The sequence below is a fragment of the Episyrphus balteatus genome, chromosome 2 (assembly GCF_945859705.1).
Source record: "Episyrphus balteatus chromosome 2, idEpiBalt1.1, whole genome shotgun sequence".
In the NCBI taxonomy this organism is placed as follows: domain Eukaryota; kingdom Metazoa; phylum Arthropoda; class Insecta; order Diptera; family Syrphidae; genus Episyrphus; species Episyrphus balteatus.
This window is the reverse complement of record NC_079135.1, coordinates 32251361-32273847: the sequence shown is the minus strand read 5'-3', so window position 1 is coordinate 32273847 and position 22487 is coordinate 32251361. Positions and strand designations below refer to the sequence as shown.

Here is a 22487-nt window from a genome sequence, read left to right as displayed (position 1 = left end):
TATTCGATTCACGTGAAAGTCTTAAATTATAAATGCTTAAAAGGTGGTTAAAATTAAATTAACACAATTTTTTTTTCTTTAGAATTTCTTAAACAGGCGGGAACAACACTTTGCTATCGAAAGTTAGAAGTTTTTCAATGCCAATTTTACATGAGAATAAAAGGGATTCCTTCGATTCACGTGAATCGAATAGCAGAATAGGGCTGATTATTTTAAAAATTCTTAAAAAAAAAAAAATTTCAAAGATTCTTTGGTAGGTACCTATGTACAAAAAACTAGTAGCATATATTGTATTAAGGGTCAAAACCATTAAAAGCAGTGTTTTCGTAGCTTTGAAAGAAAATTTTTATATTTTCTTAACATTTCTTTTAAAATTAATGATAAAATTAAATTAAAATTATTCTTTTATGAATGCTATAAAAAGCTTTAGCATTCTAAGCAACTTTTACCTCAAATCTGCTCCTTACGTAAGACTTACATTTAATTTAAAGAAGAATATTTCATTTATAATAATTTACAACATACATTTTTTTGCTGCAGCCAACTTTAATTTCTTTATATGTCTATAATTTTAGTAGGTGGCCACATGATTATGACCGATGAAAATTTTCAAAAATTGGTCACTAATTCCTTAACTAGAACGCTAAATACTTAATTTTTTTTTTATGTACAGTACAGTATTATTACTGTTGTTTTATACATTATTCCACTACTAATTGGTTTTTTAAAGAGGCAAAGTAAAAACAATTGATGACGATAGAGGAGACCACTGTTTTTTCAATATTTCGTGAGTTTTCCTTTTGTTGCCAAAATGTCTTTATTCTTGGGAACTCTGTTTTTACCTGAAAGAGTTGTTGTTCCGTGCTTGTAATGATTCAGCCACTCACCACTAAGCTTTTCCACCAGTTGGTATAAGGTTTTCTGCAGCATTTCGCTAAGAATCCCCAAAGAGCGTAGTTTGTGGAATTCATCCCCCGGAGTGATGTTGCAGTCCAGTTTAATTTCAAATAAACGAATGGAACATGTTCTGCATATTCCTGCGAGATTTTTTTTATCTAAATCTGTTTTTTTTTTTTATATGTGAATTTTTGATCTTATGATTTTTTTTTACCTTTATTAATTTACTAATATTTTAAGTTTGTGTTTTTTAATTCAAATATCCAATATGAACTAATTTCATTTGATTCAATAATAATTATTTTTATCAAAAAAGCCTGTACCTATTTTATATATTTTTAAGTTGGGTGCGTAGCCCGCCTAATAGGGAAATTATTCACACCTTCCCCTACTCCAAATGTTTTGTGTTGGGATATGGGATTTTATGCTGCAAGCTGCATACTTGCATTGTTGTTGTTGTTGTTGTTTTATTAATTTCAAACACGGTAACCCAAGCAACATGACAGCAAGAGCAAATTATAAACAAACAACAAAAGAAAAAAACAAAACATCTACAACTTGAAACTAGTTAAGCAAAAGAAAATAGTTGTTTTCGAACTTTTTTAGAAATGTTTAAATAAAATTAAATACAACCAACCAACTTAATAGACAAAATGAGAGGTGTTCTAAAATGGGTTGAGAAGATAAACCTTCCAAACACCAAAGATGATGATGTTAGGTTTGTTACAAGGAAAATCTAGTCAAAATTCTAGAAAATAAAACAAATTGTAACTTTGTCAACATTTTTTTAGTGTCCATGCAGTATGCTATCATCCGGAAGGTCATCATTTGGTTGTTGCAGCTGGAGACCGTGTTCTAATATACGATCCAATTGATGGAAGTGTATTAAATACCCTCAAAGCTCACAAGGACACAGTTCACTGTATTGCATATGCAAAAGATGGGAAAAAATTCGCCAGCGGTGGAGCAGATAAATGTGTTATTATATGGACAAATAAGCTGGAGGGTCTTTTGAAGTATTCGTAAGTAACAAAAATGCTTAAATAAAATTGCCTATGAAAATTAATATAAGCTTTTACAAACACACTCAGTGACAAAATTAACCACCCACTCTTACCAATAAGTATTAGTACCTGGGTGACCGAGCTTTGCTCGGTATCCTTAAATGATATAACTTTCAGTGAAAAAAGTCAAATGTAAACAATTTTTTGGAGTAGGTTTGAGTTTGCAATGACCAGTTTTTTCGCGGGTTACAAAACACCACATTCCCACTTTATAATCCAGTTTATTTAAGTTGGAATATACGATCAGCAATGAATAGAAGGGTAACAGGAATCTGCATTATCGAAAATGTTACAGCAATGAGATCCCTTTTTGTTCAAATTTTCATTTACAGGTCAGAAAGTTTTGGATGGTGAATATAAAGTTAATCTTTTTTCAAGTTTAGCCTTGTCGGCAAAGCTTAGTATGAAGAAATACTATTTTTATCCCTGTCTCTGTTTTGTTCTGTAGCAGTGGATGCTTTGCTTTATTTCTTTTTTTTCTTTCTTATACAGGGTGTCCCAAAAGTAATGGATCAAACGAAATATGCTGATTGTGGAACTTAAGGGCTCTCAGAATTTGGAACCTTGTTCATAGTGATACCAAATCAACAAATTACTTCAAAGTTTGAATACATGATCAAAAAGTCATGAAGTAACAAAATGAAAAAGAATAATGCGTAAAACATGGAACCATCCCTCAAAATTTTATTGAAATCGTTCCAAATACTTCCAAAATGTTGTATTTGCCTAGAGGACCAAACCATCAAAATTTCATCGAAATCTTTAAAGTTGTTACCAAAAAAAATTCGATGTTAAAAAAGTGGGCGTGGCAGTGGGCGGATTTTTCCCAAAAAAAAATTCCAAAACTTTTTACTCGCTTAGATAAACAAACCCTGAAAATGTTATCGATCTCGTTAGAGCCGTTACCGAAAAAACTTATATGTTAAAAAAGTGGGCGTGGCAGTGCGCGGATTTTTCAAAAAAAAAACTTCCAAAACATTTTACTCGCTTAGAGAAACAAACCCTGAAAATTTCATCGAAATCGTTAGAGCCGTTCCCGAAAAAACTTATATGTTAAAAAAGTGGGCGTGGCAGTGGGCGGATTTTTCCAAAAATACTTCCAAAACTTTTTATTCGCTTAGATAAACAAACCCTGAAAATTTCATCGAAATCGTTAGAGCCGTTCCCGAAAAAACTTATATGTTAAAAAAGTGGGCGTGGCAGTGGGCGGATTTTTCCAAAAATACTTCCAAATTTTTTTACTCGCTTAGATGAACAAACCCTGAAAATTTCATCAAAATCGTTAGAGCCGTTGCCGAAAAAACTTATATGTTAAAAAAGTGCGCGTGGCAGTGGGCAGATTTTTCCCAAAAAAAACTTCCAAACATTTTTACTCGCTTAGATAAACAAACCCTGAAAATTTCATCGAAATCGTTAGAGCCGTTGCCGAAAAAACTTATATGTTAAAAAAGTGGGCGTGGCAGTGGGCGGATTTTGTCCAAAAATACTTCCAAAACTTATTATTCGCTTAGATAAACAAACCCTGAAAATGTCATCGAAATCGTTAGAGCCGTTCCCGAAAAAACTTATATGTTAAAAAAGTGGGCGTGGCAGTGGGCGGATTTTTCCAAAAATACTTCCAAAACTTTTTATTCGCTTAGATAAACAAACCCTGAAAATTTCATCGAAATCGTTAGAGCCGTTCCCGAAAAAACTTATATGTTAAAAAAGTGGGCGTGGCAGTGGGCGGATTTTTCCAAAAATACTTCCAAAATTTTTTACTCGCTTAGATGAACACACCCTGAAAATTTCATCGAAATCGTTAGAGCCGTTTCCGAGATCCCAATTTTATATATATTTATATATATATATATATATATATATATATAAACAATTTTAGCTCGTTTAAAGTTATAAGATTACAAAAATGAAAATCCACTAAGTAGTTAGTTATCAACTACCACATGACCCCATATTATTTCTACTTGGTTTACTTATTAGTTCCTTTGATGAAGGCTTGGAGTCTTCTTAGATTCCTAGACCACAAATATCACAAGCAGAAACCCCCGATTAAGGTGGCATTATTGAAATTGGATAGAATTATTACATTTTGGCCTCAAAACCCAGTTCCGATTTTGTGGAATACGTTTTAAAGCCTCTTTTCGTTTTGGTCTTGCCTTAGGTGTTTTTCACAGCACAAAAAGGACCTAATCCTCTTTCTGATATACAGAACAACCCATCATTGTTTATGGGTGTTTTATTTTTGGAATAACAAACTCTAGTACTCTCCCCCGTAAGCCATTAGCAAAGCGCTCTACAGGTAATCTGTATGCTCTGTATCTACGATGGCTTCCTTGTAGACAAACTGTGGACTCATCTGTGAGCAAAAATCACTTCTATTGGTGAACTTCTCAACCTTAATGTGATCGACCAAATTGAGGTCGGGCTTGTCGGTGCATGTAGTCAATTTTAGTAACGTGACGGGGGTAAGGTCGGTATCTTAAATTCGTTTCCTAACTAACGACTTTCCTTTTACCTACCTTAAATGTTCATGAACATGAAAGCTAGTCAAATGACGATTTTGGTGAAAAGTCATTACAACGAATCTGTCATTTCTCTCAGTTTTACGTCCAGTTCTTGACCTTTGCATAAAGTCTTTTTGGTTTTCTAGAACCGTCTGTAAATGTGTGATAGTCAAGATTGGGTAAGATCGAAATGGGGACCACTGTAGGTACGTTGGCCTATTCCTTCTTGCAAAAGTATGAGTTGGCTCTACTGGCATTGTCACCATTTTTTTAAAGATTAGGAGACCTAATAAACCGAAATATGTAAGAATTTACTTTTAACACAAACCGATATTGGAAGCCTACATAGCTTGAGAATGCATGTTACTTGCGTCGACTAGAGAATGATAGCGCGAAAGCAATGCAATGGTTTTTTTTATGGTTTTGTCCTCGAAATTTAATCTGATGCGGTTCTTACACGTTGTCGCCGTGTGGAGTTGCCACGCAGCGTTATAAGAATCAATTTGAGCATTACAAATATAATCGAAATTGAATTAAAAAGAGATACAAAAAAATCATGTGTGCAATTCACACGTGGTTGAAGTGAAACCTTAAAAAATCATTTTTCTTGAAAAAAAATATCCACCATTAAAAAGCTAACAAATTTTCCTAAAGAATAAAGCCATAATTAAATTTTTACAATGCGCAAAAAATTTAAAAATAATATATTCAAAACAATCATTTTTCATGAAAAAATGTGTTTTTCTCTTCTAACACCATTTTTTAAAATGACAATTTATTTATAATAAATTCTATACCATCTGAAAGCTTATTATTTCACCTTTTATATGACTCTTCAATCATATTTCGACGATGCCTACAAAAGAAGTAAGAATTTTTTAAAGCCAACCATGTCAAAATTTCAAACTGAGATTACGGTACTTCCTACACTGGTGGCTGGTTATCGTCAACAGATATCCACAGGTGTTTTGAGGTATTTTTCAAGTTTTTCCATTTATGATTGTGTAACTTGTGTAGCACGGACCGTTATGTGTGATATATCAAATAAAAGGTAATATTATCAGTATGCCTATTAAAGTTAAGTCAAATTTGTATGTACTCTAGATCAAAAGATATAACGTGTTAAGAAAAAGAACATATTTTCACCGTTATTTCAGAATTTTGAACATAAAACAAATTGAAATTTTGTACAATAATAGTTTATTCTATTACCTATTTACAGTATAAATTTCATTCATCTATCTATTAAAACAAAAAAGTTTTATTCGATTAATTTTTCCTGTCGCTTTTTGTTTCATCTTGTTTCAAATCACTACGATACTAAAGAAGTTTTCACTTCAGTAAAAAAATGGGTCTTAAAAATACTTACAACAATCCGAACAATTAAGTGGCTGGGCGGCTTTTCTCACGAAAGGCAGTACCCCTGAACAAAATCTTTTATTTTCGGTGGTGAAGGCCGGGAATCGAACCCATGACATAGTCCAGCGCACTAAACATTGCTCCACGGGGTACTACAATTTTGAATAATATGCCCTATTTATTATTTAGCAGGCAGCCACCAGCTGTTGAAGTTAAAAAAGTTAATCTTCTGGCAGCCAAGCGCAGCACCTGTGGTTCAGCAATATATTCTCTATATATGTTTTACAATCCGAAATTGGGATTAGGAGATTCGTAATTGGAAATTGGCATTCTTAGCATGAAGTTTTAACCTGATTACTTTATTCGAATTATTAGTGTCGAGGGCTAGCGTAATTTTGAAAAAATTCACTCACTGCGGGCTAGTTTATTTAATAACAGTGCGCAAGTTAAAAAAAAAAAAATTTTGAGACTGTTTCCCCCTATTTCGGACCTGAGAAATCGATTGGAAGTTTTTTTCAATTTTAAGCATTTTGCCCGGTTTAAAGTCGTTTTTCTTGTTTATATTGCTATTTATTCTGCTCAAACGTTATTTACTACCAGCATAAACTACTGGCTTTGTAAAAATGTTATCTTAGTGATGAATGTGTTGCCTTTTGTGTTGTTATACATTTTTTTTTACATTTGAAGCCGATTTGTGAGAAATTATCTTATCCTTTAATCCCATATAATTTTTTTCTGTAAATAATCTAAATAATCTTTATACATACATCATTTTATTTATGAAATTCAAAGAAAAAGTTTTGAAAAAAAATTTATTTTTAGTTTAAAAAACAAAACGGCAATACTGGCCATTTACCGACGACGTTTAAGAACAGAAATTATGAAAATTGGATCTGTAATTTGCTTTAGTTACTCCAGTAAAACATAACAAAACGATAACAATGCAAAAAAATCCAAATTTCTTGAATTTTGTCAACAAAAACTTGCTAAATTGTTAAATAAATTGGAAAAAATTCTTTATTTGTCTTTATGCTAATAGTAAATAACGTTTGAGTAGAATAAATAGCAATATAAACAAGAAAGACTTTAAACCAGGCAAACTGCTTAAAATTATTGAAAAAAACTTCCGAAAAAAATTTTGTTCGAAATCGTAGCGATTAATCGAAAAAAACTAATGGTCTCAGGTCCGAAATAGGGGGAAACAGTACAAACAGCGTATACTTGTCTAAGATTTCGACTTGCACAGTGTAATTATTTATATTTGAATCCGTTTGTAATTAAATATCTCATTATTACCTTCAATGTAAGTTACTTGTTGTCGTAAACAAAAATTCAAGCAAATACAACTTTCAAACACGGAACAAAGAAAAAAAAAACACATTTAAACGCAAAAAGATACGTTCACAAACGTAGGCAACAAGTTTTGCACTCATCGTAGATACGCCTAAAAGCTTGGGATATCTTTTTTTTTCAACTTTGAACTGGGATCTCAAAATTTAATACAGTTTTAAATGTAGGTTATTATTTTGATTCACAGAATTGAATGTTTAAATTGACTTGAAAAATCTTTAATTATTGTTTTTTTTTTTTTGCAAATTTCCTTACAGACATAGTGACACCATTCAGTGCCTTTCATTCAACCCAGTATCTCACCATTTGGCTTCATGTTCCACCTCGGACTTTGCCTATTGGTCATCAGAACAGAAGGCGGTTCAAAAAAACAAAGTTTCATCGCGCATCAATTCCTGCGCCTGGACTAATGATGGACAATATTTGGTACTTGGTTTGACCAATGGAACAATATCCATAAGAAACAAGGTAACCTAACAACACTATAATAGAGATATAAATATTCCAAATTTGAATTTACTTTTAGTCTGGCGAAGAAAAATCTCGCATTGAACGTCCTGGTGGATCAAATAGTGCAATATTTGGTCTTCAATGTAGTCCATTAGCAAATTCCAATAACATAGACACAATTGCTGTTGCCGATTGGAATCAAACTTTATCATTTCATACACTCGGTGGTCAGATGATTGGCAAAGAACGTCCTTTAGGATTTGATCCACTTTGTCTGACATATTTTCCTAATGGAGAAAATCTTATTGTCAGCGGATGCTGTCGTTCACTGCAAATATTCACTAAAGAAGGCATTCGATTGGGAACTCTGGGAGATGCATTTGATTCATGGGTTTGGTCTGTTGCCTTACATCCAAGTGGATTTGCGTATGCAGTTGGATGTCAGGACGGAACATTGGCTTGTTACACTATCGCATCGAGTACAGTTCATGCATTGTATCGTGATCGTTATGCATTTCGTGAGAATATGTGTGACGTCATCATACAACATTTGATATCAAATTCAAAAGTTCGCATTAAATGTCGAGATTTAGTGCAAAAAATTGCAATTTATCGCAATAGATTAGCTGTACAATTGCCTGAAAGAATTGTTCTATATGAGTTGAGCTCGGGTGAGGATCAACCGATGCACTATAAGGTCAAAGAAAAGATCCAAAAACGTTTTGAGTGCAGTCTGTTGGTTGTATGCGCTCGTCATATAGTCTTGTGTCAAGAGAAACGACTTCAAAGTCTTGATTTCGATGGGATTCTCCAGAGAGAATGGCTTATGGATAGTTTTATTAGGTACATTAAGGTGACTGGAGGTCCAGTTGGACGAGAAGGACTTGTTATAGGTCTTAAAAGTGGACAGGTGATTAATTTAAGGTCTTGGTTTGTTCTCTAATTGTTTTCGAGTTTGTAGGTTTTTAGAATATTCCTTGACAATGCTTTGCCAATCTTGATAACGACTGTAATGTCGGCAGTTCGTTGTTTAGATTTGAATGCTGCACGAAGCCGTATTGCTGTGGTGGATGATGCTGGACGATTGGTTGTTCGGGATGTGGTTAACGACACTATGCTTTATCAGGTATTTCTTTTTATAAACTTCGAATTCTTTAAAATTGTCTTAAGTGGCCGTTATTTCTTTTTTTTAAAGGATTCTGGAGTCAATTCTGTTGCTTGGAACACCCATTTAGACACGATGCTTTGTTACACCCATACCACAGGGGGTCTTAGTGTTCGAGTTGGTAGTTTACCACCCCGCAGTCCACAGAATATGATCGGTGTCGTTGTCGGATTGTGTGGAGCAACAGCATTTTGTTTGCGGGGCAATTTAATGCATAACATTCCATTGGCTCTGGGTGCCACAATGTGGCAATTCATTGAAGCAGGATTTTTCGAGTAGGAAGAGATAAATATTTCTTGAATCTTTTGTTCAGTCTTAATTATCATTTTACTTTCATAGAGAAGCATATCAAGTTGCATGTCTGGGAGTGACAACAGCTGATTGGGAGAGTTTAGCCCAGGCAGCTCTAGAATCTCTGCATCTTAATATAGCCAAAGATGCCTATGTTAAAGTACGAAATCTCCCGTGGTTGCAATTGATTCATGGTCTAATGGAGAAACAAAAGCGTTCGGAAGTTCCCAAAGAAGTCTTGCAGGCAGAGAATTTCGCATTTGCTGGTAAATTTCGAGAAGCTGCTCGACTTTATCAGAAATGTGGACAAAACGATCGTGCATTAACCATGTACAGCGATCTGAGAATGTTTGATTTAGCTCAAGAGTTTCTGAAAGAAGGCGACGAAGAAGCTAAGCGAGAGTTAATACGAAAACGTGCTGAATGGGCTTGCTCAGTGCATGAGCCTAGAGCTGCAGCTGAATTACTTTTATCGGCTGGAGAAAATGAAAGAGCAATAGAGATTGTTTCACAACAGGGATGGGCTGATGTGTAAGCTTAACAGAAATTGATTTTCTTTGTAGGTTGAAGTAAAATCTTGTCACTATATTTTTCCAGACTTTACGACATTGGCCGGAGATTGAGTTTGAATGAAAGAAGTTCCTTAGAACTTGTGGCTTCACATTTGAAACGTCTGAAAGCTTTACCCTTAGCTGCAGAAGTTTACAAGAAGTTAGGAGAGGAATCACAAGTTATACAGTTGCATGTTGAAGCTAGAGATTGGTATGAGGCCTTTCGATTGGCCGAAAGTGTACCTGAAATATTGCCAACAGTGCATTTTCAACATGCACAGTGGCTGGCAGAGTCTGATCAGTTTATAGAAGCTCATGAGGGTTTGTTTTATGAATTATCCTAAAATTCAAGTCTTTATTAAAAAGTTAAAAATTCGTAGCCTACCTGAAGGCTGGTAAAAGTAAAGATGCGAATCGTCTTTTAAAAAGTCTAAGTTCATCGGCTATTGCAGAGGAACGTTACTTAGATGCAAGCTATTTCTATTGGTTGATGGCGAAGCAATTTTTAGATGTTTACATCTCAAAAGAGTAAGCTAAAGATTTTAGTTCCTTTCAACCATATTGTGTGTTCATTTTTTTTTTTAATTAAAGGGAACAATCTCCAATGGATCATCATTTTAAAGAGTACAAAAACCACATGCGTATTGCGAAAATCTACTTTGCTTACAGTATTATACATAGTTACCTTAAAGAACCGTTTACAAGTTATTCCCCAGTGAGTTTGTTCAATGTCAGTCGATATATTGCAAATGAAGTTGAACATAAAGGAGCTCCAAAGGGCATAAGCATGTTGTAAGTTTTGATCTTTTATTCTTATTTTCGATACTATTCCTATAATTGTCTCCACAGTGCGCTTTACTATACGCTATCGAAGCAGGCTAAACTTTTGGAGGCTAATAAATTATGTCTACAAGTTAACAAGAAACTGCAGACATTAAAACCTCCTTCTGGAGTTCAGGAACAGATTGATGTAAGCACTTGAACAAGTTTTTTTAATCGAATAAATATCAATTTGTGTATTTCAGATTAACTATTTAAATAGTAAAGCTTGTAAAGGTGGATTTAACGATCCTGAAGAACTACTGCCACTATGCTACAAATGTTCCAACTATAGTGCTCATTTAAATGGCAATAGTTGTCCATCATGTAAACAAGATTATATATTTTCTTTTGTGTCTTTTGGTAAGTTCATATTTATTTGTTAAAATTTTGTGTGTGTACTTAAAATTTGTTTTTAATTAATTCAGAAATTTTACCATTGGTGGAATTTCATCCGGAGATTGACATTACTGACACTGAAGCTGAGAGACTTCTTTTAGCTCCACCTAAATCACCTGACGATAATGATCCTTTTTCTGAAGTATGTTCAAGTTTTATTATGTAAAATAGTGAAATCTTACAAAAAATTGTTATATTTATTTTTAAGGATGTTGCCGGTGCCTTACCATTAAGCCTTGATCGAAATGCTCTTAGAGCAATGGATCCAAATCATATTCTTGTTGTTAAGCGACGTGAAAAACAAATGAAAAATATTTTTTATAGAAATATTTTACCAGATCTGCAGGTTACATTTTGCCCAGAATGTTTATTGGTAAGTTCATTAAATAGCTCAAAGTACAAAAGTATATTAATTGAATTATTTAAATTAATTAAATTTTGTAGCTATTTTATGCTGAAGATTTTGAACTACAAGTACTGCAGAAAGGTCACTGTCCATTTTGTCGAACACCATCTGAGAAACTTTTTGAAAGTTATTAGATTAAGAATATTCTTTTGCAATGTATGTATGTATTTGTATTTATTATAAACTTTTATTGAAATTAAAAGAATTGAAACAAAAAGACAGAAAAGATAGATTTTGTATTTATTTTAAGAACAAAAAAAAAAATTGAAACCTAGATAATGTACAATGTATGTACATATAAAGTATACCTCTAAATTTTTGATAATTAAAAATAACTTGTTTTTCAAAACGAGAACGACTCATCGGCGTATTTTTTGGAATTCTGGATGTTTGATTTTATTAGACTTTCGGTGTGTGAATTTGCTTTCTTAGCATGCTTCTTTAAGTTTTTTTACCGACTTCCAAAAAGGAAGAGGTATTCAATTCGTCTGCATTTTTTTTATGTTTGTTACCTCATAAATTTTGATGGAGTGAACCAATTTTTGTGTGGTGTGGTGCCACTTCAATTTCGTTCAGTTCTGGCGATAGAAACTATGAGAAAAACCATAAAACCCAGTTTTGATCCATGGAAGTCGGTTTTGTTTTTTTGATAAAAATGATTATTTACATATATGTATTTTTATTTGGAATGTTTAGCCTTGTACTCTCTTCTACTTTGAGACTACTAATCATCGAATTTTTGTTAACTTTTTTGAGAATTCGACGATCATCAAATTGATTTGTTTTACGTTTTCTTCTAAGACCGACCCTATAACCAGTTGTACTTAATTTTTTAAAACTTCTTATGAATTAATTTTAATGCAGTTTGATTTATTTAATCCTCTTTAATGATTTTTTATTTCGATAAACCAAGATTTTTATTTTACAGCTCGAGTTTTCTCACTTTAAATTAAATTTTTGTCACTGTGTGCTTTTTTGGACTATAGTCTTTTAGTAAAATATGATAATTGAAAAAAAAAAAATCATGTGAGACATTAAAGGTTATGGCAAGATACGATTGTTGATACGATTCCTATACTAAGTTCAGGGATGGCAAGGTCTGAATAGGTCATTCAAGTGACAAATCAAGTAATTTATGGGTCACTCTGGTGTATACGTATTTTTTTAAATTGAAATAAAGAACCCTAATCAATAAAATGTTTATAAGGTTAGTATGTAATTCACGTATGATATGTGTGTTTGTACGTAATGTTCTGTATGTGAGGCCTCGGATTACTTATAGGTAACTATAAGTATTATTATACGCTTTTGTTCCTTTCTCCTCCCAATTTTCTTAAGATTTCTTGTTTTTGTTTGAATTTATAAATTAATTGCAACTAAAATCCAAAACACGAGATAAATTAAATATTCAAAGAAATACAAATAGCAAACACTTAATTTATCATCAACTGCCATTTGGAAACTATATCGATTTTGAAATGTCATCTTGTCAACTAAAATGTTAAAAATTAAAATTACGACTACCATAACCACTATTTGAATAAATACTAAATCTTATCAAATGAAGGAAATAAATTTGTTTAAATTAGCTGCTAATAAAAATGATTGAGATGTTGACTTAATTTTTATGCAACAAAGAATTGAATTCTTTACCATAGTTGCTACCCCTTCTTGAAGATATTCTTGAGCAAATCTGTGTTAACACCTTTTTATTAAAATTTACTTTCAATTTCATCGATGACCATTCCAAACCAAACAAAACAAAAAAATAAAACAAAACATCTTGAAGCCAAAAACCAGACCTGCCTATATGCTGTCTATTTAGGCTCAAAGAAGGCTGTAAGACTAATAAAATTAATTCAATTCTTATAAACACATTATTAGGCATATAAGAGGTTTTAAATTGCCCAGCAAAATATGTAAACTAGATTTAGATTGGGATTAAGTAATTTTTTGGGATTATATGGGTGCCACCCAAACATGAACAAGAGAGACAAGAGTCTATCACACCTTTGATGTTTGCATTTTTTTTTTTGTTTTTTTTTTTTGTTTGATATGATTGTATGTTAATCGATCTGATTGTCATCACCGCTGAGAGGAGTGTGCTTAGGTGTTTTATGATAATGATGCGAGTTGTCGGTAATAGGAACAACTTTTTCTATCGCACGCATATTTCTCTATTCCTGACCTTTAAGATCGGCTTCATGATCGAGTTTTTTTCTTGTTGCTGAATATTTTGTATAAAAACATAACTTTGGTTAGTGACTGTTATTAGTATCTTTCTTGGTCTACTTGGAATATCAGCCTATTCAGCCTCAATATGTTCAAACTTGTAAGTATATTTATTTGGATTGGATAAAACATAATGAGGATTTTTTTAACGCAACGACACCTCTTCGTAACAGATTCTCGTTACTGTCCTTTTGGGATTAGCTGCTGCCGATAACATCAACAAGGATGCCGAAATCCGCAGTTTGGACAATGTACCCGCCGATGCCGAAGGAAACTTCAATTATGGTTTTGAAACATCCAATGGAATTTCTGTTCAAGAAAAAGGTAACGCTGCTGGTGTGAGTGGTGCTGCTCAATGGATTTCTGAAGAGGGTGTCCCAATTCAATTGGAATACACAGCCGATGAAGATGGTTTCCATCCATCTGGTGCCCATTTGCCAACCCCACCACCAGTCCCAGAAGCTATTGTTAGGGCTATTGAATACATCAGGACTCATCCATCAAAGGAATAATTTCAAGGTTAAGCTTATAGTGTTCTAGTCAGTGACCTCTCTTAATTTTTGTTTTTGTTTTTTCGCAAAAAAAAAGAAAAATGTTGTTGTTTTTAAGAAATTTATTAAACAAAGTTTGAAATTACCTACTCTTGTGGGAAATTGCAAAAAAAAAAAAAAATATATTTGTTTGTGTGTTGTTATATTTGGACAATTGAACTGAAATGATTAATATTGCTGACAATTATTATTAAATGAATAGAAGGTATTATTATCTATACAATTGTCTTATCTTAACCCTAGTATTTTCTTCGGCTTAAACTTTTCTTTCATATGCGTCATACGCCTTTTACAAAAGCTTTTCACTTAAGTAAGAATGCTAAATAATGTTAAGAAATTTCTTCACAGATAAATTTTAAGTTTTTGAAATTTTTGTTAAAAATGTGTGATTTTCGGAATCGGTAACTGCCGGAAATGTGAAATCTAATGAGTAATGAGCAATTAGTGCTGTAAACCCTATATTCAGCTCAGATTCCAACATTTAAAAAGGCTTTAACTATTTATAGATGTAGATAAAACAAAAACAGTGAAAACAATGAGTGAATATTGAAGTAAAGGTTCGTTAAATCTCCAGCTAAAAGAATTAAGTCAGTGTCGTAACCGTATTATTTTGAAACGTGCGTGTCTATTATTTTTAAGTTCACTCGTTTCACCAACAACATTTTTGGAAAAAAAAAAATTAATTTTTAATTTGAAAAATTCATGTTTTCGAAAAAGGGTTATGGAATTGTTTGTGTTTTTCGTTTTTGACTTTATGCTAGTTGCTTTAAAATGGACACCGATTTGTTTTTAACACAAAACTATTACAAAAACTGCTCAAATTGTTTTGTACTTTTTTGTGAAAATGTACCTACCGTCAAAGAAAAATCAAGTTGCGTACTTTCCCGGAGTTTACCGGCCTATGCATTAAGGTACTAACTTGGAAACTTGGTGAGTCTTAAGGGTTCATGATAAAGTTTATGTTCTACAAGTTTCACGAAGAACTAATTTAACGTAGCCAAATTACTCACAGATAGAAAAGGTAACGGAATAATTTGGCTGAGTCTAATTAGTTTTTCGTGAAACTTTTAGAACATAAACTTTAAGTTTGAAGTTTAAAAAAAATGTATTGATTTTCCAACGAGATAAACTGGAAACAATCGTCAATATATCCTCTCCGTTACTTTGGAATGGCCGTATTGCATAAAAAATGTAAATAATTACATGTTATTAAAAACTTTTCCATATAAAGAAAAGACCAAAAACAGTAGATTTTGAGAGTCCATATTTTATCCAATTTTATATTAACCGTATTCAATTTTTGTTGAAAAATTAAGTATTTTTTTTTCTCCGTTTCATGTTCAATATCTATAAATGATGAAAGAATAAAAATATACTATTTAGTAAAAACATCGTTTTTTCTCATTTTTGAATAGTTTTTCTTAAATTTTTTACAATTTTTTATTTTAAATTTTTTTAAAAGAATACATATCGATAGGAAATTTAATTATCCACAAAAATAATTGCTTCGTAAAAATATTCAAATTTAGCTTGCTTTTCAAGTTATAGAAAAAAACTCAAAAAGTAACAAAAAAAAGTCGAAAATATTGATCGTTACAAAAATGGTGATATCATATCTCGAAAACCTATCCATAAACATTTTCGTATTTTTTTGTAAACTAATGTAGTTAATTGAAAAACTGGAAGCTTTATGTATTATAATTTCTATATCAAAGCTTATGCCAATAGCTCTAGTACCTACCTTACAATAAACAAAAATTAACTCCTGTATTTTCATAACTCAAAAAAGTACGTATACGCAATTATTTATTTAAAAAAATTTTATTTTTTTTTAGATTACGGTTAATATATCTGAATATTCATAAATGGTTTTCTCTTTTTTTTAAGGCCAAAATTATAGGGTAATTTCTGCAATATGTCCATATCGACAACAAAAAAATTGTTACTATCGCTTTGAGACAAGAACTTTATTTGAACCTATATATTTTGTAAGAAATTATTGTAACTTGTGCTTAACGCAGAACGTTATTCTGATTACATATGTATATTGATTTTCTGACGACAAAAAAAAATCAATAGTTCCTTATATATCATAATATTTGTATTCTTATTTTTTGAAGGTAGGTACATATCTTCGGACAGATATATCTCAAAACAAGTTTTGGTTTAGTGACATTCGAGGGAGCATAAGGAACATACCTAACCTATGCATTTGGGTAAAAAATTGACAAATCTGTTTTTTTTTTAGATTTTTCGAAAAAAAAATCCAACAGGTACACTGAAAAAATTATTATTCTTAAAAACTATGAATCTTGTTCATAAACCAAAATTCATACATTTTTAAGAAAAATTCATTAAATTTAAGCACAAATTCTTAAAAAAAAAGTTTAGATTTAAGAAAAATTCATAAAATTTAAGAATCAGTTTTCATAAAAATTTTCCTATGGAAAAAATTTTAATGAATTTTTTTTAAGAACAAATACGAAGGTTTATGAATAAATTCATAAACTTCTAGCTCCAATTTGAAAGAATATTTTGCTGAATCATAGAATCTGGACATACTTTTATGAATGAAATTCACTATTATTTTTCATTCAGTTGTATTTTGAGTTAAAATAATTTTTAAAATTGACTTTTTTCCCTTCTAAAATTGAGAAAAATCTATTTTTAAAATTACATTTGTAAGGAGTTCATAAATTTTGTGTTTTTAAGTATTTTTTCTTAAAATGAATGTATTTTTTCTTAAAATGAATGTATTTTTTCATTAATTGAAAAATAACGAAAATTTTACCGTTATCCTGCATTCGGTATTAAGAACTTAGTCTTAAAATCTAAGAATCTGTTCATACTTTTTAAGTTCGAAATTCATATTTTTCCAAAATTTAAGAATTAATTCATTAAATTTTATGAAAGTATACATATAATTTATGAAAAAATTCTTACCTTTTGAGTTTTTAAGTATATTTTCTTAAAGTCTAATTTTTTTTTTTTTATCAATCTAGAAAATAATAACTGTTGTTTTGAATCTATGCCTTAGAAGGATTTCTCTGCGGATATAGTTTAACATCTGATATTCAAAGTGGACGGTCGTTGCCGAAACAAATTTCTGAATAAAAAACAATATTTATTATGTGTTATGCATTTTAAACCACGTAAACAATTTTGAAGAGTATAAGACATTCAACAGTTGAAATTATTGTTGCCTCTTTCTCATATACTTAGATAAGTATAAAAACATAACATGTTAAACATTTCTTTCTTTTATATATTAAATATATTTTAAATTTTTTTGTTATAGGTACATAATTTAGATACTTTTGTGAAATGAGTCTTCAATCTTCAATTTGAGACCATGTTATTTTCGCAAAAAAGCGAATTATAATAAAACCGGCAAAAGGGCACTAAATACTGCTCCGTAAAAACCATCTTAAAGGCTGTTTGCAACAGATCCAGTACATTCCGAAGTTGTCATTGCAGAATAAAGCAAACACATCATGTTTGGAAAACATAGAATTTAGTAAGTGTTGTTGTTATTTAATTCCTTTAAATATTTAAATTTTGTTTTAATTTTGTTTTATTCTATATGATGATGTATCTACCTAAATTTTTTATATTGTGATCTTTCCCCAACTTATTCAATTTTGTATTGTTTTTTCTTTCAGCTGCAGAGCCTAATGCTGCCGATTACAATCAGGTAAAAGATAATTCTACCTCCTATTTCGATTTTTTGAACCAAATATTACATAGTCATTTTACTAATACAAACTTTTTTTATCTTTCCAGATGATGCATCAATTAAAAAAGAAAAATTTAATTTAAAAATTAATGTACAGTGACAGTGACCAATAAAACATTTTTATTACGTTTAAACTCAATCATTTCTTATATTTTTAAAAATTATTTCATTTGTTTGTTTCAGATTTTGGGTTGTTTTCTTTGGCTGTTTGTTTGATTGGAATACAATTTTTTTCAGGAACAAATTAAATGCTTGGAATGGATATGTATATTATATGCATCTATATAAATAAATGCATACATTTTAATGAAAAGTGTATTACATTTTATGAAAACAATCATAAAACTTTAAGAAAAATTCATAGTTTTTATGATTTGTTTCATTTAAATTTTAACGAAATTTATGAAAAAAATCATAAAATTTAAGAAATAATCTTAAAATGTAAGAAACTTTTCTTAAAATCTAAGAAACTTTTCTTAAACATGTTCAAAACTTTTCGAATTCGTCTATGAACAGAATTCTTAAAATTTAAGAACTTATTCTTAATTTTTAAGAAATATTCATTCCCTTATGAATTTGTTCTTAAAAAGATTCTTAAATTTAATGAATTTTTACATTGGCTCATTTGCCATGAATTTTTACATTAATTTAATGCACAAATTCATTAATTTTATGTACCTTTTTGGTTCAGTGTACCCCTGTCAAAAAAATGCATTTTAAAACATTTCTTCCAAATCCATCGAATGACACAACAAAAGAAAGGTCTCTTTGAGCTCTGTTCATAAATGAAAATAGAGAAGAAAAATAGAATTTTTTTTTCAGGCGCATTATGACTTTCCCTAAGATCTTCGCACTCCTTCTAATATGAACATGAACACTAAGATCTGAGATCCACTTACGATTGACTAAGACTAAAAGCCTTAACACCACTAGATTTTTTAGTAGCAATAATTCTAAAAAAAAAAAAATACAAAATATGTATCTTCATCAAAATTATGTTAAATTTTTGCAAAATTAAAAACAACAATAAATTAGTACTACTTAAGTGGCAACCCTGAACCTGCCACTACTCAAATTAAAATTTAAACATAAAATTAAAATAAAGTTTGTAATTATAATGAATCCAAGTATTTATGATGGAAATATTTTCTAGAAAACCAGAAACTAAAAACAACATACCTCATAAAAATAGAAGAAAAAAACATAAATGTTCCTCAACGAAATCGATAACATCTAAATCATAAATTTTAAATACATAGTTAAACTAGAAGAGCTCACGTCTTTTACTATAAAATTCTGAATAATGTTTTATTATCAACCGTATGAGAACCAAGCTTACCAAAAAAAAAAAACAAAATGAATAAATTTAACAAAAGTTTTTTTTTTAATTTTTTTCTTATATAACAAAAGATCTAACAATTTATTTGTTTAGCCTTGAAAAAAAAAGTAAAAAAAACACAAAGACAAAATAAATAATAATAAAAATGAATGAAGTCAGAAGATCAAATGGGAATTATGTAGATCTATCCTCTAAGTGGGGACTGAGGAGGTTGATATTGATTTTCCTCCTTTGGTGGATGAGTCCTAATGTATTCAATAGCCCTAAGGATAGCTTCTGGGATTGGTGGTGGGGTTGGCAAATGATCACCAACTGGATGGTATCCGTTTTCATCAGCTGTGTAGGTCAATTGAACTGGGACACCTTCGGGTGACACCCATTGGGCAGCTCCATTTACTCCAGCAATGTTTCCACTCTCCTGGACAGCAATTCCATTGGTAGTATCAAAAGCATAGGCAAAGTTGCCATCAGCGTCTGAGGGGTCGTTGGTAAGACTGCGAATTTCAGCACCTCTCTCATCGTCAACAGCAGCAGCTAGTCCCAATAGGGTTGCAACCAAGATCTGTGTGAAATCAAAAGTGTTATTACACAATATCAATATTTAATCGAGATGTTATCTCTACTCACAAGCTTGAACATTTTAACGTGTTTTTATTTTTTGGTTGAAAGTGTAATGAAGATGATATTCCAAGAGATGCAAAGAAGCACTGTTGACCATTTGCATCATTGACCATGCTTTTATAGCAGCAACTCTGAAAAATACAAAATTGCTAGCATCTGTGTAGGTTCCCAGATTATCAGTTTCCATTGTTATTGGTGTCATTGGTGTGGTCAACAATGATACAATTTGTCATTAAACCCAAAAGCGGTCAAAATCGCAATTTCATATTTGCATAAATGAGCTGTGCTGACTAAACCATTTATTAAATTTTTGGGTTCAATCGAGAAATAAAAATGTAAAACTTGATTCAAATATATAATATTTTTGTTTATTTTGTATAGCAAACAAGAAAATGTATATAAATGAACTCTGACTGAAAATTAATGTATAAACAAGTTTCCATATTTTTATTGCTTTGCGGAGGTTTCTATATAAACAAAACTCATCTTTAAAATATGTCAAAAGTTAGAACATTTGGATGACCTGAAGGAAGGGTAGGGAGCTAATAAATTCTTGAAAGATTAATTTTGTTTGTGGGCGATTGGATAATAAAAAAAAAAAAAACAATCTAAACAAAAGATCTTCTACCGCGATTTTACGGCGCCTGCAGCTATGCGACAAATTAAAAGACTTATCTTAATCTTTTATTTAAAACGTGCGAACAACAGTCTTTTTATTGATCTATGGTATGTACAGGGTGAAGCAAAAGTTGTCAACCGAGAACCAATATTCTATACTGTTCCATGAACGACAAGCTTTGATTTTCCTTATGGATTATGTATATTATGTTTATTTGATGTCTTAACATGTTTCTCTATTACCTCGACGAAAAGATAAGTGTTAAGTTGTTGATGATCGTCAGACCGCCAGAATTGGCGGTTTGGGTCAAATTAATTTAATTTTCCATCATTTTTGTCGAAAACCTCACATTTTTGGAGGATATTCTATTTGAAGAGTCTGATTGGTGTTCACTTACTTTGTTATTTGCAATAAAAAGTTAACAAAATTAATTTTAATTTAAACAAGAAAAAAATTTTTTTTTGCTCTAACACTAGTAAAAAAAATAACGGTAGGATATTTCTAAAAATTAGTTGTGTCGAAGTGATAAATAAATTAAAGCTTAATATATATAGCTTTAAACCTCTTATTTAAAAATACAGTTAAATTTTGTTGGTCTTTTTTTCTTCCAATGAGTCGGATTTTTTTATATTTCAATTTTTTTGTTCAAGTGTGTTTGAAAAGAAAACATGACATTTATGTACAATGTACATTGTGCATAGGTTATTTTGTTCATCTGTTAATATAAGATAAAATTCGGTTCGAAAGCTTTATTGTCAATATCAATAGAATTAATCGCAAATTTCTATTGTTATAATTATAATAAAGTTGCTGATATTCAAACTTTAAACACATTTTTTTCGAAACTAAATACATATGTAATTAAGATAAATTCAAATCTTTCGTGACGTAAAAAGCTGCTTAAAAGTGTTTGTTAAAATCTGTTAAACGATAATAAATAAAGTCGAAATTAAAAATCTAGATATCGGTTTTGTCAGGTGAAATAATTTTTTTAAGCTTTAAACTGGACCTTTAATGCTCAATCCTATTTTCAAACCTTCACTTGACAAATTAAACCAATTGAAAAGCTATTGAATAGTTAATAAAGTTAAACTCTTCTGGTTAATTTCTACAGAATAAGACAATTTGTATTTAGGTTTTTTTATACACACAAAAAAGTTACGCATACACCACAGTGACCCTTAGAGGTTTACTCTTATTTAATCACTAATTAAATAGCGAAATAGTGAAATAACTTGACTTATGTTAACCATTCACTGACAGCTAAGATCATATAGCTTTGGAGGCGAAATTTATTTTTAATGTTGGGTTCTAAGATCTCAGAAGATCTAGTTTAAATAAGTCCATAAAAAAATTAGATTCGATAATCATTAACTTTGGACTAAGGATGAAAACAATAGATTGAAAGTAAGTTAAGTATGCGAAATGATGTCGTGTGCATTCATCGATATAATTACGGTATAATGTTCAGATTTTACTCAACTTTCTATGCGGTGCAAAACAAGACCTGAGTTAAAAAAGACCCGCTAAAAATACGCGGATTCTGTATTAAACTAAGCGAATTTGTGCATGGTTTTTTTTTGCCAAGAAGACGTCCGTCTTAAATTAAATGGAGAGGAATTTTATAAGCGCGAAGTGTTACGGCAGTGTCGCGGTTGCACCGCACAATGGGCCCAAAGGACCATTTGCGTCTCAAAAATGGTTTTTATGAAATTTTAATTTTTGGTAATTTCTTTACGGAAATGAATCAAGGGAAAGTCAATCTATATGTTTTCATTAAAAATTGATTTTTAAAATGAGTTCCTCTATTAAAAAATTGTATCTGAAGTCTCCACTTGAAAATACTTTGTTTGAGTAAAAAAATAAACCAAATCTTCACGATACGTTTTCAAAACTATATTTGAATAAATTATATAAGTGTTGTATGTCGTTGGAAAGCTTATTTTAACTGCTATTTATATTGCTGAAAATAAAAATTTTTAAAAATATATTTTTAATTAATATTATTTTTTTCACACAATAAGCTTTTATTTGCAGTTTTTTAATTTCGAATTGAGTTTTAAATGTTTCCGCTGTCTTCCGCTGTCTACTTTTTTTCACAAATTTGTTCTTTGGTTTATGTACTAAAAGATAC

The 22487-nt window shown here is 30.9% G+C and overlaps 3 protein-coding genes across 3 annotated transcripts; 2 read left to right on the top strand and 1 right to left on the bottom strand.

Annotated features, from left to right (window-relative positions):
- The first annotated feature begins 1374 nt into the window (after positions 1-1374).
- LOC129908548 (intraflagellar transport protein 122 homolog) lies at positions 1375-11481 on the top strand. Its single transcript, XM_055985128.1, has 15 exons — positions 1375-1615; positions 1689-1919; positions 7432-7642; positions 7701-8534; positions 8586-8750; positions 8820-9064; positions 9129-9611; positions 9678-9952; positions 10012-10159; positions 10223-10423; positions 10481-10601; positions 10657-10813; positions 10879-10991; positions 11058-11222; positions 11294-11481. The coding sequence occupies exons 1-15, from the start codon at positions 1551-1553 to the stop codon at positions 11387-11389; spliced, it is 3510 nt and encodes a 1169-aa protein (XP_055841103.1). The 5' UTR covers positions 1375-1550; the 3' UTR covers positions 11390-11481.
- A 1903-nt stretch (positions 11482-13384) lies between these two features.
- On the top strand, positions 13385-14034 carry LOC129911825 (pupal cuticle protein Edg-78E-like). The gene is made up of 2 exons (XM_055989778.1): positions 13385-13587; positions 13661-14034. The coding sequence occupies exons 1-2, from the start codon at positions 13576-13578 to the stop codon at positions 13997-13999; spliced, it is 351 nt and encodes a 116-aa protein (XP_055845753.1). The 5' UTR covers positions 13385-13575; the 3' UTR covers positions 14000-14034.
- Positions 14035-19206: 5172 nt separating this feature from the next.
- Positions 19207-20319, bottom strand: LOC129910197 (pupal cuticle protein Edg-78E-like). Its single transcript, XM_055987471.1, has 2 exons — positions 19741-20319; positions 19207-19675 (listed from the first exon to the last, which is right to left on the bottom strand). Exons 1-2 carry the CDS (start codon positions 19750-19752, stop codon positions 19298-19300), a joined length of 390 nt encoding a protein of 129 aa, XP_055843446.1. The 5' UTR covers positions 19753-20319; the 3' UTR covers positions 19207-19297.
- Positions 20320-22487: the final 2168 nt, after the last annotated feature.